General features: G+C 32.7%; 1 protein-coding gene across 3 annotated transcripts in view; it reads left to right on the forward strand.

Moving 5' to 3' along the window:
* The first annotated feature begins 1,768 nt into the window (after nt 1–1,768).
* LOC118192540 (macrophage mannose receptor 1-like) overlaps nt 1,769–27,550 on the forward strand; it is a 124,005-nt gene continuing 98,223 nt past the window's right edge. For 2 of the 3 annotated variants that reach the window (XM_035363536.2, XM_085818569.1), the window contains exons 1-5: nt 1,771–2,057; nt 6,595–6,774; nt 11,079–11,239; nt 20,779–20,862; nt 25,162–25,277. In XM_035363536.2, the coding sequence (XP_035219427.1) occupies nt 2,000–2,057; nt 6,595–6,774; nt 11,079–11,239; nt 20,779–20,862; nt 25,162–25,277 (599 nt within the window). In that variant the 5' untranslated portion in view covers nt 1,771–1,999. Of the gene's footprint in view, nt 2,058–6,594; nt 6,775–11,078; nt 11,240–20,778; nt 20,863–25,161; nt 25,278–27,550 lie in introns of all 3 variants that reach the window. The other variant, XM_035363537.2, reaches the window with a different exon arrangement.

The following is a 27,550-nucleotide window of genomic DNA, read 5'->3' on the forward strand; positions in this document are numbered from 1 at the left end:
TTTATTAAAAGTGCGCTTTATACGAAGTATATGGTAGTTTTATGGCCACAAAAATCTTTAAATTACGTACTTGAAATAAAAAAGAGCAAATATAAAAAGTTAAAATTCAAGTTAAGTCTAATAGTTATCATCATTAATTATCATCAGGCCCACCAGCGGCCGAGCGGTAATGTCACTTAACACTGGTAGTTCGGTCCGAGGTTCGAATCCCGCGAACGGGCTGGCTGCATGGGTGTTTTCGTGGTTTTCCCCATGTGTAACGTGTATACGAGCCAGTTTCCCTTAGAAAGTCCTCCACGAAAGGCATCCCTCCCCTTAGGCAGATAGCCCTAGTGTGCTTTGCCATAATTAAATACACCAACACCATTAATTATCATCAATTATGATAAGTTAATTATCATCAAGTTATGTCTTAGAAATTTAGTAAACAGAATCCGAAATTGCCCTGCAATAATAATGAAAATAATTAAAGTTAAACGGTGTGTAATGCGTTGTGCGTGTGTGTGTTTATGTGTGTACTATTGTACACACACAAGTACTATTGTACTTGTGTACTAGTACTATTGTACTTGTGTTGAAGCTATGGTCCGAGAAATGTGACCGGTGAAAAAAATGCTGCTATTAAGTTTCTCCCCCCCTTCTTAGCATGCCTTCTTAGTGTAATGGCCAGCCCACTCAGGAAAGTATTTGAGAGGTCCGAGGCTCGAGTCCTGGCGGATGCATTGCTCATTTTTTACGTCTCTCAGTTAAAAAAAAAAAAAAAAAAAAAAAACTCTTAATGTCTCTACAGTGGCACCCGAACTAAAAGAGGTGGTGGATGATGGTTCTCCACCACCAGGATTTGGCGACTCCTCTAATTCCTAGTCGCCCTTTAAAAGAGGGTGTACATAAGGTATTTCTCTCTCGCCTTCGTAGTCTAATGGCCAGCACACTCGGAGAGTATTCGTGAGGTTCGAGGTTCGAGTCCTGGCGGGAGCACTGCTAGCTTTTTTACGTCTGTTGCCCCTCGAAAAAAATGAATATGAAAATTATCGTTTTTACGAGTTTTTAATTAATATTAATTAATATCTCTGATTTTATCTATTTTTTTAATTTATTTATTTATTTGAAAAAAGTCGACTTTTTCCAGGACACAGAAAAGAATTGTAAAAAGTTTGGTAACGATAGCTATAGTAGTGACTGAGTTATTAAAGGACAACCAAAGACACAGACTCTCTTCTTTATATATATATATAGATAGATAGATAGATAATAACCACTTTAAGTTGATATATCTAAACTGACAAATGAAATTATCTCGAAATCCTGTAATCCATGTTAAAATGAATAAATATATAGACAGATAAGATAATAAATTAACTTTTCCTTCATTTGTAACCATATATTTGGGTAAAATTGTATCAACCAAGAAACATTTGCCAGTTCAGCGGAAGTGCCATGTGCGGTCAAGGCTATCTGCCTAAGGAGTGAGATGCCTTCGTAGAAAGATTTCGGAAAAAAAAAAAAAAAAAAAACTGACTTTGAGTACATATTAAATATAATGAATGAAATTTTTAATTTATATTTATACACAATTCTTGTGTAAAAATATTTAAAAGTGGCCAACGGAATGGGACAATAGCGACTTAGGGCGTCGTACGCACGATTTTCTTCCAAAAGTCTGCATAAATAGACTTTACTCTGCCTCACAGCTTACTAGATATATCGTAGCGGATATGACTCATTCTCCGAGTATTTCTTCATTCTGGCTCTCACGAACAAGGACCTTTGCATTTGCGGAGCACAAAGAATCCGTGACCATTACATCGCGGAATACGAGAATTTATTTTCGCTATAAAAGCTGAGCTTGTATCAAACATTGACTAGAGCTTGAATTCGAGATTTCTTTTTCCTGGAAGGAAATGACGTGCGAAAAACACTTCCGAATGAAACTGTCGTATAAAGAATAGTTCATGAGTGATAAATTTGAGCAGAAGACATCGTTAAAGATACAGCTAACATGGATATTAAGCATATCCCGAGAGGTGTACTTTACTTTCTTACCATATGTGGTTTGGGTAAGCTCCTTACACTCTTGCTATAACGCAATTAGAATTTAATTTTTATCAGAGCTCTTTTATAATTGGAGCATTCTCAAAATATTTTATACTCTTTTTTTTTTTTTTGTTTTTTTTTTTTTTTTTTTTTTTTTTTGTTTTGTTTTGTTTTGTTTTTTGTACGTGTGACCTTCCTATGATTTCAAGTAGCTCATATTACTGAAAAAAAAAAAAAAAAAAAAAAAGCAATGAAATAATCATGAAATTTTTAAAGTATGTGCTCGTTCGTAGCTAACAGATTTTCGTACATTCAGAGTTATACGACATTTGATTATAAGAGAAGGGAAATCTGGAACACATTAACTGCATGCTTTATTTTTTCGACACTTCCATAAATATGATTTTGTGGTTTAAGATTACTGAGTTTACTATAAGTGAGTTCATAGTGCAACGATAATGCTTTAATCGGTATAGTAGTTAGCGAGTGCTGATTATAACAGATGAGCTCATGTTAAAATCTCGGGCAATATGAACGTTTGTATAAAGTATTTTCCACCTGTCTTCTTAGGTAGCTTTTGCATGTTTTGCCATATTCTGTTAAATATATGTTATGTCTCCTCTTTCTCTGCTTTACTTTATTATTTATTTATTTATATTGAATTTAGTTATTTAGTTATTTTATTTTGTTTTATTTATTTATTTATTTTGCTGTAACTTTGGATCAGTTAGGTAGCATTCTTTGTGATAAGAGGGCAAAATGGCAGATGTGTATTCAAATTTCTTGAGAAATGTTACATAATTATCAACTGCTTGTCAGTTTAAAAAAAAAGAGTATTTCATATAATCTATACGATAATAACTCAAGCGTATAATAAGGTATAATGGAGGCTTATGGGTTGACTAACTTCTTTGAAACTCTGCATTATGTCGTGATCAGAATGCAATGTTAATATTTTTCCATTAATAAAGTATGTCCTGAATGCATTAGAGCAAGCCGCTTGGAAGTTTTGTTTAAATTTAGCATTTTTGCTTAAAATTTAGCAATCTTTCTTTAGCTTTCTATAATATCTTCACTTTTCCAAGTTCAAACTTAAGCTAGGAATGGATAATGAAATAGCAACAGCATTATTGAAATTGTTTAGAGTTATAATTGTTTAGTAAATTATATCCATATCCTTGGAAAAAGAAAACTTAAGACAATCATTCCAAGGTCTCTTTGGCCCACCAGCGGCCGAGCGGTAAAGTCGCTGAACACTGGTAGTTCGGTCAGAGGTTCGAATCCCGCGAACGGGCTGGCTGCATGGGCGTTTTCGTGGTTTTCCCCATGTGTAACGTGTATACAAGTTTCCCTTAGAAAGTCCTCCACGAAGGCGTCCCTTCTCTTAGGCCGATAGCCCTAGTGTGCTTTGCCGTAATTAAAATACACTGGTGTGCAAAAATTAAGGACGAGATGGTTTTTTCAATATAACTTTGTACAAAAGCTTTCCAAATCAACACATTTAATACCGTAATATCCCCAATACGTAAGGACATGAGTAATGTAAGCAACACTTACTAAAAGAGAAATCAGAGGGATAAAAAGAAGCTGTATTGAAAAAGTAGCATGGAGCGCAATGCGACTGAAGGCCGAAACATCCCTGTGATGGGTGTCCAGTAAGAAACATCCGATCTTTAATAGCGGATATGATCTCCCCTGATATAATCCTAAAATAATTTGCGAAATGTCTATAGGCAGAAGAGGTAGGAGATGAGTGATGTAATCTATTTGTTTTATATTAACTTTCTCACATTGTCTTTCAAAAATTTGCAGTTAGGTTGCAATGTCAGAAGTTCCTGTAAATTTAGGGATTAGGTGTTGAATATTTGTTCCAATAGCTGCATTTAAAGCAAAGGCGGCATAGTTAGGGTTTGAGCTAGCAGCTGCCAGGTTTAATTTTAAACGTTCCAATTCTAATAAAAGTTCTTGTTCTTTTCTTTGACGTGTCTCCAGATCGTTGCTTTCATGTTGTTTTTGTTGTCTAGTTTCGATTAAAGTTTCCAGAAGATTCCTGGTAAAAGCCTCATCATAAGTGTCAGAATTGACAATAAGATCTTTAAGATCTATTACTCGCATAGTGTCGTTTACAGTGAAACCCAGTTCTGCAGCGAGAGTTTTTAAATCCTCTTTTCGTGCTTTGGCAAGGTAAGCCATAATTATATGAGTGGTCAGGGAGGAGGAAAAAGATGAAGTTGAATTTGTTATTTCCATTTTATTCACAATACAGTATTTTAGAATTAATAATTATACCTTTAAGTAAAATGTATATACCCCTATTAAACAGCATGTATGAATGTAAACAATGTTACTCGTACATTTATATACCACTATTAAACAGTATTTATAAATGTAAACAATAATACTCACAAAGTTTATTATTTCGGAGTCGTAAAAATATCATAAAATGCCCTCATAAATTCAACTTGTATCAAGAAAATAACATATAAATTGCTCAAAAATTGTTTACTACTTAGCAAAACATACAAAACATACATAAATGTCTTACCATAAGCTTTTATATTTAAGCTGAATTCTTCGAAATCTTAATCTTAACAAAATATTAAGCTGATTAAGCAGCACACACTCTTTTACTTTATTTAAATAGTCATTCGATTTTATTCATAATTATTTTCTTTCGCTTCAAGAAATATTTTCAAAACATGCATTCATTAAAGGAAAACAATCGTATTTTCTTAAAGTATTATACTATAATCATGTTCTCAAAATGTTCGTCGAAAGATAAATCAACAAGTACAATATTTTATTTTAAGTAGAATAAAACATTTAATAAGGAACAACAGCACTCAAAGGAAATAAAATAATAAAAGATTTGACGTAAACACATCATAAATCATCGGTAGTCTAAAAATTTCCGCGGGGGGAAAACATCTGCTGCTGTATGTCAGAATCGAAACTAATAAATTCTAATGAACAACGTCCATGAATATATTCAAACTTTAACATCAAAACATGTATTCAGTGAAACAATATTATTCACAAATTAATTTACTATGCGCATTAACATTTTAAAATAACAAATTACAATTCAAGAAATAACGTTTGGTTAACAGAAAGCCGTTTGCTTTCGTTTAATACTCTTATGTAGTATCAATAAATGAGATTTCAGTAAAGAATTTACATTTGCTTTAAGAAGCAGCTTATAATAAATAATCAGTTTAAAAGAACTTTAAACTCAGATTAAACGATAATGTAAACGAAACTTATCTTTTCCGTTGAAATTGTCCAGTTGATGATTCGATGTGCGAGCAGCGCGGTATGACAATTTTAATTCCAGAATTGGTTTCCAGAATATTTGACCAGTAGTCCACACCTGAAAAGAAACTGAGCCGATCTCCAGCAACTAAAAGTTAAATTCGGGAGTAAGAGCTTGTTAAAGCCAAACAGAAATTCTAAACATTTTGTTGCGCCATTTTGGATTCAAATTTAGTTGGGCGCCAATGTGATGTAGCCGTTCCTCAATAGACACCAATGCCGGCTAGCTTTAAAAGGATTTATTAACAGAGCACACAGGAACGGTTACAAACAAAAGAAATATACATAAAAATGAAACATATACCAAATGGAACATCAAACAGTTGAATAACAGAGACATAGTAAACTAACATCATGGCGGCTGGAGTTCGACTGACGTTTTTACATATCGCCGCGAGATGGCGTTTAAATAAAATAGTTCGGTTACAGTTCATGAGTTCATGGCGTGAATAAAATAGTTCAATTACACTTAAATAGGTCTGTTACAGTTTCATGTTATGTATATGCATATATAATATTCCAGTTTTATACAAAAATTTGCTTAAGCAATTAACATATTCGGTTTATAACTATAAAAAGTTATAAACACATTAATTTGTAGATACATTAGGTAATTTCGAAGCAGGAGAGATGGAAAATGAGCAACGCCTTCGCCGGGACTGGAACCACTGATCTTTCGAATACGCGCCGAGTGCTGATCACAGCACTACGAAGGCATGCTAAGAAGGTGGAAGAAATACTTTATAAATTTACACCCTGAGTTACAAATTTGAGAAATACTCGGGAGAAATACTGCATTTCATAACAAAACTTCACATATTAAAGAAACTTTGCAGATTTCTGAAAAACTTGTGCCTTTACCACTCGTGGACATATTTCCAGTACCTTCAAGTCCCAAGGTAATTCAATCTATAAACTGGAATATTATATTACTTACTATAGTAAGTAACCTTAGGAAGATACTATTTGCTTTATTTCAGACTCATTTCTCAATTTAATAATGCTTAAATTGCCTGTTAATGAACTAATCGTTGTTTTAATCGTTATTTAGATGTTTTAATAAAATAGCATTTTTTTTTGTCAGTGTTTAAAAGCACATTCTTTTAAGTATGCATGAAATTGAAATAATAAATATCATGAAAGCTTAAACATGCTTCGAAAACATAAATTTCATCTTTAGTGATACGTAAGTATGCATTTTCTGTTATCCTTTTTACTTGTCCTTTATGCAAATAACATTTATTGCAGGTTTGTGCTGTCACTCTGGAGATGTAGAAGTGGATGGTAAATGTTATCTGTTATCCAGACAGAAGTTCGATTTCCGATCTGCCAGGTTAATTTGCCAAATTTATGAAGGTGATTTAGCTTTTATCAATAGCAGCAGACTAATTAGCATAATAGCATCAGGCTTCACTAAACCAGCATTTGGTAATTTTGTTTTTATTTCCTTTATGTAAATATTTATTCACTTTTGTTATTTTTTGATGAAATGAGACAACTTGAAATTATAAAGCTGAACTTAATGCTTGTGAACATTTTTGGAGCAGTTTTTAAGTTATTGCTTTTAAGTCAGTTTTTATTTTAGTAATTTATTTTTCTTTTAAAACATGAATACTTCCCACGCCTGGTGCCTTTACAAAAAGTCTTAGAAGGTTCCCTCTCTTCACATATTCCGCTTTCTTTTCTCTAAAATTATTCCATAAATACAAATATTTTTTTATTTCTTCAATAATATTTGATTTCGGATTTCACAAAAGCGTTAAAGTTTATTATTTATTTACCGTATTTACGCGAATCTAATGCGCATCGTTTTTGGACAAATGTAGTACTCAAAATTGGGGTGCGCATTAGATTCGATGGCGCATTAGATTCGAGTGCAAAGTTCGCCGATGACGTCAGCAGTTCGCCGATGACGTCAACCGAATTAAATCGTAACAATGGATTACTGTATTTCTCGACTACATTTACCGTTACATTTATCGTTGACACATTATTGCATAGAGGATACAAACTGCAGAGTACGTAGTCACGAGATGGAGAACAAGCTGAGAAGAATGTCATATGACGCTACTTTCAAACGTAAAGTAATTCTTTATCCTGAAAGAAATGGCAATAGAAAGGCTGGGAGAGAGTTAAACGTAGCTGAGAGCAATGTTCGCTTGGCGGCAACAGAAATTGGCACTGTTTGCAACTAAAACTAGTAGAAAGAAATTCACTGGGCCTCGCAAAGGAAGACACCCTAAAATTGAAGAAAAAGTTTTGGAATTTGTACGTGAAAGGAGGAAGAATGGACAACCTGTGACTAGCGACACTATAAGAAATAAAGCAAAAGAGGAGGCTGAAGTTCTTGGAATACCGAAACGAGAGTTTAAAGCTAGCCGTCGATGGGTGGATCGGTTTATGAAGCGAATGGGCTTATTTCTAAGACGCCGTACAACAATATGCCAAAAGCTTCCTGCAGATTTTGAGGGAAAACTACTAACATTTTAGCGGTATGTCATCACACTTCAGAAAGAAAAGAATTTTTCAATGGGGCAAATTGGCAACGCTGACGAGATGCCAATTTGGTTTGATATGCCTCATAACTACACCATTACGGAGAAGGGGACTAAAAAATTTATCATCAAAATAGTGAATAAAGACGTTTACTATTAATCACTGATTGTAGAAACTGTTAGCTAGATAGAAATGTTACCATTTATTTCATGTTCATACTTTACGATATGTACCGTATATACGGTAGTGGTAATTAACAATGATTGTTTCACATAACAATAGCCCACTAATAGGTTAATTCTATGTTCTGTTACTTTATGTATAAATCCATTGTTGTATAAAATATGGTATCTAAATTTAAATAAAATTATCATACCATTGATTGATAGTTTATATACAAATCCATTGTTGTATAAAATAAGATTCAATAAATTCCTCATACCATTGATGCGCATTACATTCGCCGACAAACAATTTTTTTATTATTTAAAGTTTTAAAATGGGGATGCGCATTAGATTCGATGGCGCATTAGATTCGCATAAATACGGTATTTACATTGAACTTCCCGCCTAAGTAATCTTGATTGAATCATCAACACTTTCCCTTTCTTTTGATATTTGCGGATATAATGCACTTTAAATTATCACAGTATCATTTAACTCTTTCCCAACTGACTCATTTTTATACTCTCAATCTCAATAATTTCGTTTTCGAAATGCATGATTAATAGATTGTTTAAATGAAGAATTTCATTATTTTCAATAACTGATAGCGATTAGTCACCAGATCATCAAAATGTTCGGCTTCTTCGATAGGATGGCATTTAGCTTCATGGTATTTGCTACACGTTTCTCTAAGTGTTTTAAACATTTTGTTTCTTACATTATTTTAAGCTATAGCAGCCTTGAAAAATTGTAATTTTTGTACTGAACTGAACTGAGAAGTCCTAGATACTGCATTCAGAGTTTAACAAACTTTAGCCAGAAGAACTCTTTTTTATTTACATTTAAAACTTTGAATAATTCTTTTATCCATACATTGGATTAATACTGTTTAACTTCTGATAAAAGTGAAAGTTTGAACAAAACTGTTATTTAAGTGCTCACGTGCAATAATATTATTTGATGTTGTGTTGAATATTTTATTTTAGTTTAATATTTTGAAAACAATGTTGTTAAAAGTGTGATGGCAACTCTTATGAAAATCTTTCCTTTTTTAGCTGATCGTATTCAGATAATATCCCTCTTTCTTTAACTGAGTTTAGAAGGAGATAAAGTTATTTCTGTATAAATAAACCGCATCGTCGATGTTGAGAAAATTCCTGTTCTTTCCGCAAAAAAAGCGCATTAGTTTTTACATTAAGTGAATTATTTCCTTTGTGTTTCATTAAGTAAAATACATTGATATTTTACAGGTCCGTAGACGGTTAGTCACGGTATCTGAAACTGTTACGTTAATTTTTCTTTTGCGTACCGTAACAGTAACAACAACCAAAAATGGCGAAATCATGCAAAGCAACTGGCCGAGGTTTTGCCATATGAAATGCTATTAGATACAAATTTACGACAGGAATTTGGTCGAAAATGTTGCCAGATTCTTAAGCATGCTTATCTTTTAGAAGCTGAAATATCTAAATTTTATTACAGTAGGGAGAATTGGTTGGTTTAATTTACTACAATAAAAGATGGGAAAGCCATCTGTCCTAGTCTGTCGATATTGATGTGTAGAATTTTCTATCGGATATTTTCTCATATTCAAGAAAATACGAAGAAATATGTAGAAACTACTAAGTTGTTCCATCTGCATTGCCAAAAATAAATAAACTATCGGTGTTTAATGATCTTACTTTTTTGGACACTGTTGGACCTGGAGAAAATGTAAAATTTCATCCAATAGTAGCAATAACAACTGATATAGCTCAGGATTAAGAGTTGAAATATATGATAGGGATCTATGATTCTAGTCCTAAAAATGTGACACATTCTCATGTCATTAAATTAAGTCAGGTTGACGGGTTTTATTTCATTTTCCTAACAGTTAATTTTTATTTTGGATAGAGCCCTCATTTTCCCAGCTATGTCTTCCTACCAGAATAAGTTTTCACTTTTTCACGCTTCATGCGAAGAAGGGTAGAAACTACTATTCAATTTAGGTCTGAACTAATTCAGACAAAGCATGTTCTGCCTTTGGGCCATTGTTGTTGCCAATAATTAAGCTTACTATACCGACAATGTTAAATTTGCCATTTTCGATGTACTTTTTCTCAAAATCTGCTGTATATACACGCTTGAAATTTTTTGTGTAATTAAAGTATACCTATCTGATCATATTGAAATGAGCTTTTGAAACATTTTGAATTTTAGAGTAATTTACAGAATATTTTGTTAGGCATAGTAAAATTTAGCACTTTTCTCACACAAAAAAACTTTTAAAATTTTTTATTTTAAGTTTATCACAAAAAGCTCATTTCAGTAAATATTAGGAAACCTAATAAATAAGCCACAAAAATTTTAGATACCTGTAAGCAGTAGATCCTGAGAAAAGGTACATCGAGTATAAAAAAATCACGTTTGGAGAAAAACGCGTTTTTATGTAAAAATCCTCATTGATCAAAGCAGTCGATGACATATTAAGACTAGATTTTTTTACAGTTCTAATTTTCATAGAGATCAAAGAATGGTAATTTTAGAAAGATAAAAGTGTAGAGAATTTGAAAATGCAAAAATCCGAAATCCCAATTTTTTGGAGATTTTGGGATTCCAACACCCCTTAAGTTTCTACATTTAATTTAAAGCCGTAAGTGCTGTATATTTGAGGTTTTAAGTCAGACCATCTGTGAATCGATTTGAGTTGAAATAATAAAAATTGAGTCTTTTCACTCTTCTTCCTGAATTATTACTGGCACAATAGGACTTAGCGAATAGCCGCTTCACAGTTCTAGTAGGTTCAAGCATTCAAGTAACATTATTTAAGCTAAACCTCGAGCTTAAATAATGTTAGTTGAACGGTTAAAAGGTGAACAAATTCCCTAATATTATAATAAAAGACACTAAAGATGCCTTCTGTGCAGGACCCAAAATTATATTTAAATTTTGCATAAATGGTTTAGTCATATACTTTGACCCATAAACTCAAATGTTTATGTGTCATAGTATATGACTAAAATCTCCATAAATACTGTGTCATTAGCTAGAGAAAATCGTGCTATACTTGTTTCATTATTTATTTAATCTAGATCAAGGCATTTCGTATTGGGTGAAAGAACTCAGTTACGTCAGGGATACAATCGATTACACGAAAGCATTAAACAATCCAGTGTCAAATCGAACGTCAAGAAATCATCAAAGATTAAGAAAACGTGCTGCATTAACAACGTGTCCTTACCTAAAAAATAAAGTAAGTTTTCTCATTCAAATTTTGATTATAATATTTTTAGCTAACACTGTCTATCAAATATTTTCTTACTCTCTTTCGAAAATAAGATTCGTGTTCCCTTGAAGCAAAATTTCAATGCCTTTTAGTCTGGCTGATATATGTCAAACTATACTGACAAGCCATACTATGAAATGTCCCAGAATCAATGTCAGAGTTGAAATTTTTAACGATTAATCAACAAATTTTAAGGGTAACAAAATTAACTGAAAGTTAATTAAGACGAATCCATATGATTTTAATAATTAATAGAAGAAGAAATAAAAGGACGACTAGGTTATGATAGACCGGTACTATTCCTAACAGCTCTTATTTTAGCAAGATGAAAATGTTTCAACAGCTTTATCAATGTTCGCCGGAGAAGATTATTGTAAATGGCAACCGATTTCAAATAATACAGTTCATTAGAAAGTAAATATTTCTGTATACCAAACATTGAAAGTGCGATGAACATACAAGTAAATTGTGTGTTTAGCAGGATGACGTAATTTAGCGCAGGGAGGTAAACAAAGAGGAACGATTTTACAGGAAACAGGGGTGCTAAAATGAAATTCATTTTGCATAGTTAAAATATGAAATAAAGGAAGGTAATTATAAGATTCAGTTTCAAAAGTGAACTGTATGGCTTGATCAATCGAATTCAGAGCAGATACGAATCTGGATTAAATAGTCTTTATTCCGATCAACATGTGCTAAAATGTCATCTATGTAGCGAATCTAGAATCGAAATAATACTTAATCAAATAATTTTACCTTAAAATAGTGCATGTAAGGTCAGCAATTTCTAGAATTAAGGGGATGTCTCAGATCTAAACCTTCAACTTGTCGATAGTAATTATTTTGGGAAACGAAGTTGGTTTGACTATTTTGATGTCAAATTATCTTTTCGGCTCTGGAATCGTTACAAAAATGACACATTTAAGCTTTCTAATGGTAATGAAGACGAATTAACCCAGATTTTGCTTTTATTCATCTCATTGATAAATCCATCCATTTCACTTTTGAAACTGAATCTGACAATTATCTTCCTTTCCTTGATATTCTTATTATCCGCAGTGAAATTGATTTCAGCCAAACTATTTACCGTAAGCCTTTCTTGTGTTTGTTAGCATCCCCATGATAATTCGTACCACCCTGCTGAAAAAAAAAATTGCATCTTTTTATTATTATATATATCATGCTCACAAAGACTGTACATCCGAAGCTTTGCTCTATAATGAATTCAATTATTTGAAATCGGTTGCCATTGGCAAAGTATTTTCTCCCAGGATCCTTGATGAAGCTTTTAAAAATGTTCGTGTCCCTAAAATCTTGTATCGTCTTCCTTCGTCTTTTAAAAATTCTGCTGTTAGTAATAGCCTCAGTAACCTTGTAGTCCTTTCATTTCATCCTTCTCTCAGTTATAAAATTGCATGGATTTTCCAAACGTTCAAATTTAATTTCTACGCCAGGGTCTTTGTTTCTCGGCTGCGAATTTCGACAAGAATTTACAAATTTCATATGGAGTTCGAATTTACTTTTGGATAGTTGTCTACGTGTATCCTCTGAGATGATACCAGGCAAAGCTAATATGGTGAAATTTCTATCATCTGAGGTGTAATTTCGAGAAACGATTAATACTAGTTGGTGAAGACATATTTATAAAATGAAGAAATAGTATAAGCTCTGAGTTAAGTAGCCAATCAAACGTTTACTATTATAAGTAATAAAAAGAAAAAAATTAAAGTATTGAACGAGCGAAAATTCAAAAATGAAAAGAGGTAAAACTAAACAAAAAAGTTTTAAAAAAATCTACTCGAAAAAAGGGTAAAGTATAAATCAAGAATAAATCAGATTGAAACATACCGAAATCCACATAAAAATAAAATCCAAGAAAAGCGGAAACACCGCAAGGAGTAACAATTGATGCAAGTCTGGTTTATTTAAATTCCGCAAAGCACTCCAGGATTATATGCCTAAGAATATGGATGCCTTCTCGGGGGACTCTCTAAGAGAAACTGGCTTGTATATATGTCACACATGTGGAAAATTACGAAAATGCCATGCAGCTAGCCCCTTCGCGAGATTCAAACCTCGGTCCAAACTACCAATATTCAGCGACTTTACCACTCGGTCGCTGGTGGGATCAACTTATACAAAATTGTGAACAAAACATACCGAAAAACTGCAGACGAGCTCTTTTTGCCTTCACCATCAGTCGTTTCGCAATACTATGTCTCAAACGATAGACATTTCTAATTCAATTTTATTTTGTAATAAAATTAGTAAAATTTTAAAATAGAAATGTATATCGTCGATTTCATTCATATTAAATTCAATAAAAAAAACTGTGCAGTCGCATTTCAAGTTTTCTTTTTAATTGTAAATTGGCTTTATTATGCCACATCACAAAAATATACATAGATAATTATTCAAAACTGAATTTAATTACATAAGCTTCATTTAAAATGTGCAAGTTCGTATCGAAAAATGAAAGTCCATATAATATGATCCTGAAATATCATCTTAAATGCCTTTCAAAACCTACTAAATGCTTGTCATCTTCTAACCACTCAAAAATAAAAACCGCGAAAAATTAAATCTTCAAAAATTTCTCCGGTTCACTTACAAAAATTACTTATCCCATCTATTGAGAATTTCTCCATATTACATGCGCTTCCCAAAATAGATAATAATTGTATTTATGCGTCGAATGCTCGTACTAAACTTAAGCACTCCCTCTAGTCGTTAACTAAATGCTTAGTTTTCAGATTGTTTTGCTTTACTGGTCAGTAATATTCACAACATGAAAATTCAATACATTCTTCAATAAATGGAAATACATTTCTCCTAGAAATTCCATCATCTTTCCATCTGAAGTAAAGTTATTCACCTGTGTTCCAGAGGAAGATGCGCTTAAATATCCAAAAGGTAGGCTTAGAGAATTTCTCTTGTCCCGAAATTGATAATTTAATTTCATTTACTGAACTTTTCCTGAAACAAATACATTCCAAAATAAACGTTCCCACCAGACGATAGGGGTCAGCCATGGAAACCCTCTCAGTCCTATCCGTATGGATTATTATGAATCCAAATTGTTTGAAATAGCAAACTTCAAAGTTGGTTCAGGTATGTTTACGACATTTGCTCTTGTTTGACTATTACCGTCAAAGAAGATTTAAATAAAATTCTTTCATTGTTAAATACTATTGATTCTACTATTTATTTCACCTTTGAATCTGAGACTCTGAATTTCCCGCCGTTTTTTAACATCCTGGTCTATGTAGTATATTGTTACGAATTTTTGTACATAGATAGATAATTTTTGTGAAATTGTATTTGAAATTGTTATATTTTTTTCTATAATGTGGCATGAAAAGCTGACCGAAATGAAGCTTTGCGGGAAAAATTACAACACAGGGCAAATCTATTTAACATTGAGTAAATGGCTATCTCGCTATTTTTGTACATAGATAGATAATTTTTGTGAAATTGTATTTGAAATTGTTATATTTTTCTCTATAATGTGGCATGAAAAGCTGACAGAAATTAAGCTTTGCGGGAAAAATTACAACACAGGGCAAATCTATAATCTATTTAACATTGAGTAAATGGCTATCTCGCTAATTTGGTGAGATATCGCCAAAATATCAACGGTTTTGTCAACTAATTTTATCGACAAAGGTCGCCAAACGTGGCGACCATTTGGCGGTATTTTGTTCAGGTCTTTGTATCGCCATAATAGGTACTGTAATTGAATAACTGTAATTGATCACTATATTGGCTGTAATTTTATCTGGGCCTCATATGCTTTCCAGTTATTTCGAGAACCAGAAATTATTAGAAATATCTCGGCGACCGGGTAGAAACTATGTAAGGCCGGAGAGTGTATCAGTTCTCAGTTTTCTCAAGAAAGTTTTACAGAAGAATGGTATACACACCCGGGTACCTGGGCCGAAGGCTCTACCCCTTATCGAACAATGTGTTTTTCTTAATTTTGTACGCACTAACAAAACGATTCTTCAAATAAAATTTTAAATCAAGTTCCAAAGAATTTTCAAATTAAATAACAAATGAGATTAATTAAATGATCCGTCAGTAAAATTTTGAATAAATTAGCGTGAAACCTAGCGGTTTGATTCTGAAAGAAATAAGCATCTTTGTGAAAGCCAGTCGAGCCAGTGATTAACATCCTGAAAGATAAGCATACAACAATAGAAATAAAAACAAAAAGTAAATGCAAATCCTTTCCGTGAATGCGGTAAATTTAAGAATAGCAATTTAAAGTGCAAAGGGCAGCGATTTAAAGAGCAGTAAGGTCTGGTGCAGTATTTAAAGTGCAAACAATTAAAGTGCAGTAATATGATACTATTATTATATGACACTGGTGCTGAGGGCAATAAACTCATTAAGATACATATGCATTAACAAATTGAGATTATGTACAACAGAATAGACAATAATATAATAATATAATAAATATGCAAAATACAGTAAGGTGACAATTAATCAATATTTTCGTTTAAGATTGCCATGGAGCATTTTACATTGACAGGGGCATATACATTATAATTACATACTTTTATTGCAGGGTTTTGATTATTTTTTACTTACGTTCAATAAAAAATTATCTTGTCCTGAGTGATTATAAAGACTCAGTAATCATTCATTTATTTCCATCGATTAGTTATGCGGTTGCATGTATTTTATAGAAATTGAACTTGTCGTTTTTGATCCTACTAGTAAGATCTCTAGTTCGATACTTAAAGATTTCATTCTGGATATGAGATCCTGGGGCATCTACAGAAGTTCTTGCTAATATGGCTTAATCTACATTGGTCAAACTACTAGATTCTTGCGCTAATAAGCATGAGAGGTATGTTAGCAAAAAGAAATTCACTATTGAATAACACTTCTAGTCAAAATCCTTTTCTCGGCTTCCTTGTAACCCTAACTATTACCAAAAACTATGCTCCATCGGATTGGATCCTCAGTAAGGGAAGTCAATTATGCCGACACAAGATGAGGAGTATCAACCAACGACTGGTATTCTAAACGAACACATAGGGGTACAATCCGAGTCCGTAACGTTATGATTTCCTAACTTCATTTGAACCTACCTCCGTATATACAATGCTTGTAGTTGTAAATTATATTTACTAGGTATGTTCAAATTTATATAAATCTTGCAATTTGGTTAGTGATCCCAAATCTAATCGGTATATACTTTCTTTTTTCTTTTTCTTTTTCTTTTTCTTTTTTTTTTTTTTTTTTTTTTTGTCAATAAATGCCTTTGTTTTAAATGTTGTTTGTAAATGCTAGTAAATGTCGCTAGTTCCCTTTGTTTGCTTTTTCCTTAACTGAAAATTTCTCAAATTATTTGCCTGTTGTTGCTGCATCTGCACGTTTTCCCTCCGTGATTTTCACTCCTGCAGCTGAAGATGAAGGTTCTAATTAGGCTTCGAAACTATTGTTCAGCAAATTTACACACTGCACACAGTTTCTTGCTTTTATGTCTTTAACATTTGTTCTTCAGCATGTTCTTCTTTTATAACTTCTTTATTTTTTTAAATTCAAACTCAGCATAAAGTTTCGTTGTTGTTTTATTAATATAGCGAGGGTTCATATGAAAGCGATATTTTTCATTTTTAAGAATAACAGAGTGGGTGTGACTTATGGAAGTGATTTCAATTATAATCGAAAGAATCACAGAAAAATATGTGGACAAAAACAGCGGGGAGAAAACAACTCAAAGCAAAACCATCGTCGTACAATACACGGTGGGAACATTAAAAGTAAAGGGGGAGAAAATATCGCAGTTCTAAAACATCGTCGTATAAAACATCGTCATCAAAAATATCGTGTTAAAAATCAATATTAAGTAATCTTTTGGGAAATATTGAGTATTGTTTTGTTTCACTTTATTAGTCTTCTTAAAATGCCATCAACATTTTAATGTGCAGCGGGCATTTAATCACTTGGATTTTTTATTTCTTATAGTTTGGATCATTATAAAGAAACATATCAGGTGTAGCTACATTATGTAGCTAGTAAGAGATCAGTATTTTTTGGATTATGTGAAAACATAGTAAGGCTATCTGATATAAGGGTAAGGATATCTTTGTGGAGAACGTACTCAGGAACTGTTTCGTATCCACGATTAGGTAAACGATAAAAATCGCAATCAGCCAATTCTTTCGCTGTGTAGAAATAACCGTCTCTAGAGACGTTACTTCTCGGGCCACTGGTGGCCATTTAGGCAAAAGAATGTTAACGGAAGTTGATTCGTTTTTAGAACCTTCTTTGAGAGGTCTCAAATTTAAAGTTATGTTCCTAAAAATTTAAATGTACACTTTTCAAATCTTCAGACCACAAGTAATTTCAGTGAAGCCCGATTGTGTTTTTTCATCGAAGAAATCAGATTATAGTTTCAGTATTCAATCTTTCTAGCTTGCTTTTATTAATAATCTGACAGCTTTGTGAGGAAAGATGATCAAACGATTTGTAAAACGGTTATTCCGCACACTGAAAATCGAGAATTGATTATAACATTCTTTAGGGAAAGAACGCAAAAGGAAATGCTATGTTCATGTAACACATTTACATTGTAAGACTAATTACGTCTAATGTATAATATTTTACTATTACAAAACTATTGCCAGTGCTACTCTTTCCTTTAAAACTAAGGTCTCTCGCTGCCCTCTTGATGCTAAAAGTCAGCTGGATAATTTTACTTAATAAACGGAGAAATATTATAAGTTTCAAAAATTATAGTTTGCAATTATTTTAAACACTCAAATTTTCCAACGGTAACAAGTATTATGATATAATAACGTATTAATAATTTAAATTCCAACACAAAATTGTTGGGGGGGAGAGGGCTTGATTTCAGACACGTTGTATTTTTAATGCGGATTTTGGACGAAAAGAGGATATTGTTTATTTAGGCAGTAATAAACAACATACAATAACATTTTGTTACTGCACATTGTTTAAAAACACCGCTTAGGAACTAAAGATTATAAATTTTTTTAAAATATCAGTAATGTAGTTTTTTTATATTCCTCAAATTTTTTGTATATATATAAAGGAAATTATAGTTCGGTTGATGAGAAAATCACTTTATCCGATCAAGGAGGTGAAAGTTCCCTATTATACACATGATAAACACATCAAACTTTAAATTCTATCACTGGTACTGAAAAATATTCAGAACCAGAGGAAATATTGTACATAATTTTATAAAAATTAAGATTTTTTAAGTTTATTTTTACGTAAATTTCAAGCTTATTTAAAATTGTATTATATGCATTAATTTTTTTAAATATTTCTGATATTGTATTTCTGAATTCTAAATATTTCAGAAGTTTGACCTGTTATTGTTGATTATTATATTTATAAATTTAACTACCTGAGAATTTCATTCTGTTTTAATAATCTATTGCATAATTTTATTGGAGAATCATTCAGTGAATGCCAGATAATTTATATAATTTTTTCTTAGCAGATTTATTAATCTTGACTTTGCTTTTTTTCATTTGTTATAATTTCCGAACATTTGTAGAAAAAGCATTAAATTTTCCGTTTTTTAACTGCTTCCTAAATGTTCTCTCTCTTTGATATTCACTGAAGAGATCTGATGCGAAGGATTTCCTTTTTACGGGAGAAATCTTGAATTATACGTAAAAATGTCGAAAGTTAACTTCCGTTCATCTGATTAATACGAACTTTAACCAAGGATTATTGAAATAAAGCAAATCTCGGATTGTTTAGTTTTAAATCCTTCGTCACTCATTTCTGATATTTATCTTTATACAATCTGATAAAAGGTAATACTAATTTGAAATATTTTCAAATCAGGGGACTTTCTATTTCTATGGTTTGAAGGAACACATCTGATCAGCAGGCCAAGTTTTAGAAAGATCTGCTTTTTAACCCTCTGAGCGGCATGATCAGCTTTATCCGGTCATGAGATTTTTTTGTCACTTGAAAATATTAGCTTATGACTTGAGATATTTTGCTTTCTTACTTTCTTTAATAATGTAAATGTAATCTTAATGAATGTAAGTTTATGAAAATAGAGGCATAATATGCTGGGAATTCTGTCTTTTACTAAAGATTTAAAACTTTTTTTATTCGAATAATTTTCAGGCCTTTATAAACTTCCAGCAAACTTAATATTCTTAATCCTTAACTTCAACCTATATACTGTTTCCGAAGATATCCACATTAATTACAAACTATCATGTGCTATACTTACATTCAGGTGAATGTAGGGTTCGTCTGACCAACGAGACCAGCTTGTGTAGTGCACTTTTCATAGATTGGTCATTTCTCGCCAACACAGATGGCGCAATCTTATGAAGGCACTTTATACCATAAAGAATGCAACCTGCATCAAAATACCAAAGGATACTCATATCAAGACGTAAATGAATAGTCACCGAATTGCATAAGTGTGCAGGTATCGTTGTAAAATCTTCCAGGTGGCGGGGCATGAAAATTTCCCCCTCTTATGTTGTAGAGTAAAGAATGAAAACCTTTAGTTATGAATTAAGGACGATTTAACGGCGGTGGGATTAAGACGATAAACTTAATATGCTTACCCTTTGTTTTGCTTTTCGAATTTATTTATTAGCCCAAAGGGCGTTAGCTCAGAAGGGCTCTTAATTTTGTTTTGACATTTTGTGGTGTTTCGCTATAAACGGCGTTTCACTTTTCAAATTGTTGCCATCAAATATTATCGCCGTTTACTATATTTAAAGAAATTAAATAATGAAGAATCTGCATAAATGTATGTATATTTAATCGCATTGTGATAAATCAACGATACCTAGAGCCATCAAATTTTGAATGACGTAATCCTACTGCGAATATGGGCATCTAGAAGTCCAAATGTGGAATCTGGAATTTGTTTTACTACTTATTTCATATTCTGTAAGGCATCTGTGAGTTTTTGATTAAGAAACTCAATGATTCCAAAGCGAGCAATCGCAACACTATACGGGGGAGGGGAAAGAAGCATTTTTATCTCCAGCGCGCGAGAATTCTAAAGATATGCTCTCTTTAAATTATTTTGTGATAATGCTGTTGAACTGAATTTCACGGTTTAAATTCGAAGATCAGGATATTTAATAAAAAAAAAGGTAACAAAAAAAGCCCCTTTAAGTGTATTATAAAATCAGAAAACTTTCAGACTTTTCTTTGTTTTATTTATTTTATTTAATTTTTGTTTATTTATGTATTTAGTGTCATTAAATGTTTTCCAATGAGATTAATGTTTTTCATTTTTTGAATCCTGTAATTACGATTAATGTTTCATCCGTTTTGAAACCATATATATCAAGTGACAAAACGGCAAACGATGTCTCGGGAAATTTTCGTATTCTTAAAAATCTTATACGCTCCAGCTCGCATTAGTATTATACATAAATATATATTTGCGTATTATTATAAAGTACCTAATTTATTCTCATATATTTCTGCATATTTTTTCTTAAATTATCGCTGATCGTTTTTTGCAGACAATTGACTTACAAGACTGTAGCCAAGCAAATATGGTTCTATGCGAATATGATGCGAGAGTAGACAATATGAGCTGTCCACAGGTAAAGCTTTTATACTTTACTAAATCTATAAATATCATCAAATATTTTTCTTTTTGAATGTTGTGTTCATGAAACGAAATGATAGGATTTTCAAATTGGAAAATTAATGATATGGATACAACTCGAATGTTTATTATTATACGACGAATGAATGTTCTGAAATTCAAGATTCTAATATTAATGGGATGGTTGGTTTGCTTTGGTTTTATTAGATTACGGCAAAGCACTCGAGGACGATCTGCCTTAAGGGAGGGATGCCTTCGTGGAGAACTTTCTAAGGTAACATGGCTCGTATGCACGTTACACATGGGGAAAACCACGAAAACGCCCATGCAGCCAGCCCGTTCGCGGGATTCGAACCTCGGACCGAACTCCCAGTGTTCAGCGACGTTACCGCTAAGCCGCTGGTGGGCCATTAATGGGATGAATTCATGTATTTGAAACTCTTACAGACTTTTAACATTTTAGTTATTCGTATTTATCATTAATTAAAGCACATGTCATGAAAATGGGTGTGTTATAAATCGACAAGAAGGCAACGGCAAATATTTATTCATTAAGTAGTCAAACATTACAGAACTGTTTACGCCCTGCATTAAATCTTGTTCTGTCGCAAAGCAATTTATATGTGGTTTACAATTCATGAGATCAACATGCAGAAAAATGTTTCCGTTGCTCCAGTTCACGTGCATCCTCAGAAAATATCTTTAACGCCGAGCCTGTTGGACTAAGAAGGGGCTAATGTTGATAGAGCTTGTTCCCATCGGTCACGCGGAGAAGCCACAAAAAGTAGGCTTAAAGATTTTTATATTCGAGTTTTAAACTCATAATCCCCAGAAAGTTAGCATTTTCGGGCATAAAATTTAGGCATAGCTACAGATTTTAAACGTACTTTGAAATCGTCAAACAAAGCTTGCGGATTTTCTTTAGCCTTTATACTACTTCATCACTAAGAGATTGAGCTCTGTCAGCCGAGTTTTAAAATTTAAATTAATTCAACACTAAAGCGGATAAAATGTGTTGCCAAGAAGTGCAGTGTAACTTAATATATCTTAGCAGGAACATTTGTTCTATAAAATAATGTATTTCTTATTAAGAGTTCTCAGAATAAGCCCGAATCCCTGTCCAGATTATATCTCTTAATTGCAGAGTTTTAAGGAAAGCTATGAAAACAGAATTTATGTGCTACAGCGAAAACGTTACTATTAGTAATTTCTACAATAAAAATTGTTAGCGCCGTATGTTATATACAAACTTCGCTCTATTATGAAGCAAAACATCTTGATTTTGAAATACTTTCCATTATAATTAAAATAAATTTCATTTCTTTACATAATTTCAGTTTCTATTAGGAACGTATTAATACCTATATGCAGTAGCGAAAATATAATATAATTCGCACTGTTAAAAAAAAAATATATGCATCCTTAAAACATAGAATTATAGTCGGAAAGTTCTACGAGGCTATACATATTCTAATTGGAGTTGAGAAGCATTTTATTAGAAACAGTGGCAACACGAAAATAATATTTTATGAAATAATAAACCCTCCCTTGCCAGCTATACATACAATGTAGTGTGCTCCAAATACTGCAGCTATTCAGCAAATTTCGTGATACTCTTAAAGTTTCGTGATACTGTTGCCTTCCAGGTGCATATTTCTATTTTCAGTCTCTTTGGGAAACTGGATGGCAACAGCAAAATGTTAAATACTTGAGGATATTGTTGAGAAAACCATGCAGTTTGTTCTGTAATGTTTTGTTTTCTTTTAGTGATGCTGTATGAGTATTTGACAGCATACGCAGTTAAATGAACTGTAAAATATCACCAATATGCATAAACATGAAAGTTTGCCTTTCATCCTAGTTACAGAAGTACTGTCACACCATAATGTAATAAATAACAACATATCACTTGACAATAGATGCAGGAATGGAACGCTTGTTACAGAAGTACTGTCACACCATAATGCAATAAATAACAACATATCACTTGACAATAGATGCAGGAATGGAACGCTTTTCATTCTTCTTCCACATACGTACATCACTCTGATAGAAAAGGGAAATTCTTTGCTAAAGAACTTTCTGGAACTGGACACTGTTCGGCAAGAGAGAATTTATCATTATTATAGATGACTGCTAGTTTCTGAAAAAGATTATTAGCCGCTTAATGGAAGCCAAAATCTAATCCTAACTTCTATCAGTCATTATGGTATCCAATGATGGTACCGGATGCGTAGAAGATGGCAAATGTTTCTAAATCGGTGATAATGACGCTATTAGAGCGGTCGGGTTCGTTTTTCTGATTACATGGTACTCTGGAGAATTTGCGTGTATGAAACATCTTGCGCACATATATTATCCGTACAGGGTGGCGTACGAAATGTCGTAACATTTGTTTTCTGTATTACAAATTGTTTTCTTCCTAAAATATTACAAAATAAATAAATAATTTACTGTCTGAGCATGAAAACGGAGTTAAGTGTATGTCAGAAAGTGTTCGATATGTCCAAAATTTTTTTCGAAACCTGTTGAAGTGAACTTTTCAATTTATCACAACCCTCTGGTATACATCTTCCGAAACAGCACGGCACAAATGCAGAGTAACAGTCTTTTGTTCCGTCGCATTTGCAGGATTTCTTACAGAGAACTCATCCTTAAAACAATTCCATAAAAAGACACCCCAAAGAAATCGTATAGGTTAATACCCCGCCTATGTGTGAAGGCGCTGTCTTCACTTCATAATATTTAGAAAACCAACGCTATATTACAGATTTAAATATCTTCTACAGAAAATGAAGAATAATTTGCAGTGTACGAACAGATTTTGTCATGCATGAAATACTGAATGTGTAAAGGAAGTCTTGTTAATATTTGAAGGTGTGCGAACACATAATGGGAGCTATCGGTTCTTCTCCAGTGCACAGCCTTAGGTTTACATTTGCTAACGTAATCTGCGACCTTTCTTTTTCAAAGAAGCCCATCTTGTGCCAACGTGTGCACAAAAACATCTTTATATAATCATCAAACTCTTCGCTTCTACTTTTACTTTCTGTTTAACATTCAACCGTCCATTTTTCGCCATCTTTCAAAGAAGTGTTTCGCGACAAATTGGAGTTCGATACTGATTTCTTCTGACATCTACCGGATTTTCCATGAATACGAGCACCCGTATATGCGTTTGTAACATTCAGTGTATGATATTAAAATTTTATTGGGTGACAGAAAACTTTGTCATGACAGATTGTGCACCATTCTGTGTTTACTAATTTCTGATCTTGATCTGTTGTTGCTAACATCTAACAGCAAACATTTCACATCTATCCAAAATGCCGCCCTATATGTCTTTTGGATTCATCTGGTTCTCTGAAGTTTATGAAATGGCCTCTCTCTGCATCAAAAACGTTTTGGTAGCGCCTTCGAATATCTATCAAAAGCATCTTTGTAAACAACTTGCAGTATCAAAGAAGAAATTCAGTTAAAGCACTCCATCAGTCAGAACATATTCAGCATTTTGAGTTCTAGCGTTCCCCCTTCATGTGCACTAAATGATCTTGCTGTGTTAATGGCTCTGAAATTCTGCTCATTGGCATAATGTTTCATGTTGCGACTATGTACCAAGTTTTGAGCTTGTAATTCAGCTTTGTTTAGGGCCCGTATTCCTTTTGTTACAATGTATAAATATTTGAAAATTAAATTCTTACATGGTGCTATCATGCTGAAGAGGAGTGAGAGATCCGCTGAGCGCCCCTGCTCTTTCCTCCATCCAGTGCGAAAAATTAGAGTTAGCAAGGCCCATCGATACCTAATATGCCTGAATATGGATACAGAGTTGCCTACCTTACTTCAAGTCTATACCTGTATACATCTGTTTGCATCACATGAACTTTCATGCATTTATTCTTTCTTGTCAAGTATCTTAGCTCCATTCATTCATTCATTTAGAGGCAAAGGAATAACACTCTGATACAGGATAAAATGCAGCCATCGGTCTCATTTTATTCACATTTATGAAATATTTATAAACATTAGAGTAATGAACTCTGCTTATTTCAAGATTCTTGCGGTATTAATTTCAGATAATCTTTTTTAAACCAAATGTCAAGTAGAAACATCTATAATACAAAATAGTAAAATATATTTAAAATAAGATAAATAAAATTTTTTTCAATAAATTTTGTTTGAAAATTTGAAATAAGTTTGAAAGTAAAGGAATTATTCAGTAATTTTCTGATTAAAATAGTAAAATTATATGTTTTTGTTTTGAGTAGAAAAGTAATAAAAAAAATGTTTTTAGGACTGGGATCTGTACGGTCGTTACTGCTTTATGAGAAGTACTATTCAGACTAATTATGCAGTGGCTGTATCTTTCTGCTCATCTCATCGTGGAAGGTTAGCCGTCCTGGATTCTGAGTAAGATTTTCATTTATTCATTGTATTATAAGAAAGCATGCAAGGTATGTCTGTTTAAGAAAGGTGGCTTTCGTGAAGGACTTTCTAAGCGAAAATTAATTGTACAGTAAAACTTCTAGATACGAGCATCTCTATATACGAGGAAAGCATGAAAGAAAAATTTGTCTCTAAATACGATCATTGACTCGAGTAACGAGCAATGAGCCAGGCTGTTAGTATGCGTGGCGCCATTTCCCGATCCTGCTCGACTCGGGGAATCTCCTCGTCAGATCACTCAGTGTTCTTTGATCTACATGTTTGTGCGCTTGTAAATGAATTGTTTATTACACTTAACGTGAGAAAAAATTATTTCACGATACCTCCCAAGAAGACTGTTGCCTCGGATAGTGCTGCAGAGAAAAATAAGGAAGCCATGGCCCTTGAAATTAAGAAAGAAATCATAATAGATAAACATAAGCCTGGTGTAAAAGTGACGTAATTGGCGAAGACTTACGGCCTTTTCGACGTCGATGGATCTGCACTTCTTGATGAAGAAACTTGATATAGGTAAAGGAGTTACCGTTACTTCTAAGCACCGTCCAAAACTCCTAGAAGCAGTTGAGAAGCTGTTGTTGGTGTGGATTAAGGAGAAGCAGTTAAGGTCGGTGTCGGAAGCTATCATAAAGATATACTACGGTTATATTATTTACCAGTATTGTTTATTAGGAAAATTGATTTTTATGTTGATATTTTGGGGTTGCGGAACGAATTAACTGGATTTCCATTAATTTTAGTGTGGAAGTTTGTTTCTAGGTACGAAAAATTCGCTATACGAGCTCAATGCTGAGACGAATTAAACTCGTATCTCGAGGTTCGACTGTATTCACATTTCGCATGGGATAAATAAATGCCTATGCAACCGCACTGTTAGCCAGTACCCGAATCTGCACTAAATTACCGAATTTTTGAGGTACCACCCAAATAATGATATTTGTTAGGTTGCAACTTTTCTATGTATTATGTCCAATTTTTGAAGGAGTTCCAAAAAGAAAATTTTATTAAGGGAAATATTTAGGATCGAAAAACATTTCGAAATGTTTATTAAATTGCGTAATGTCACCTGAATTTACGATTGAAGCACTTTTAATACGTTGCTCAAGATAATATTTTACATAAGATTTAATTAACAATTTGTTTTAAGAAAATAATGACAGCATTTTGAAATTGCAACGTATTGGTTTTGAAATCAGAAACTTTCCATGGGCTTTATTTCATTCTATTTTCAGGCTTTTTTTGCCAATTAAATAATTCGGAACCATGAATAGCAATAGATATGATTGGACTGAGGATACTACTGACTGATTTTGCAAAATGACCATATGCACCGTGTACCTAGCAACCAATAACAAAACTTTATCTGAAAACGCTGTTTTAAAAAACAGCGAAACATTTGTTTGCATTAAAAGATACCAAAAGTTTCACCCTGCAGTGGAAAAATAAGCAAAAATTCATAAATAATTCAAATCTGACTCTAAGTAACATTCCCCTAAAGCCGTAATTTTTTAATATGAATATGTTTTGAATATGTCGTATTTCAGCTCTCTGCTGTTAGAAATAGACTACCTCATTTTCTGTACATACGTCTAAATCACAGAACAAATATCAGCTCATAAGTGAACAACTAATGTTCGGGACAAAAGTATTTTTTCTTTTAATTATCTTATAGACCCGAATATATGTTATAGATATTACAATGAAAATAGATTATATTAAATAATTTTCAGACTTATTCAGCATTAGACAAATATTATATTCTGTATTATTTTTACTTTTTAAAATTCACACATTGAATTCCACATTTCATAACATACAAATGTTTTAGAAACGTAAAATAGATTCTTGCACGACATCTTGTTTTGTACTGTGAAAAATGCGTTTCCAGCTCCATCTAAAGAAAACCTTTTTCTATGAATTGTATTTTCAGTTAGAAGATTCGCAGATATCCGTATCACTAACGTATCCCCTTTCAATATCGTTCATGGTACTGGTTGAGATCTACACTCTGCCATTCTCGGCTCTGAAACTATTACTAGTTTAAATGATAATTATGAGATTTACATATGGTTTATTAAGATTAACACATTTTTTATCTTACATGCATTTATTTAGATTTAAGATTGCTTTTTGATGTATTTTATAAATTAAGTAACAGAAAGTACAGAAACTATTGATAAATACCAAAACTTGAATGAAAGTAGATTTTTATACTCATAAACTATATATCATACTAAAGC

This window comes from Stegodyphus dumicola, chromosome 6 (assembly GCF_044657685.1).
Source record: "Stegodyphus dumicola isolate Sdum_Otavi_A_Nest chromosome 6, ASM4465768v1".
Classification (NCBI taxonomy): Eukaryota; Metazoa; Arthropoda; class Arachnida; order Araneae; family Eresidae; genus Stegodyphus; species Stegodyphus dumicola.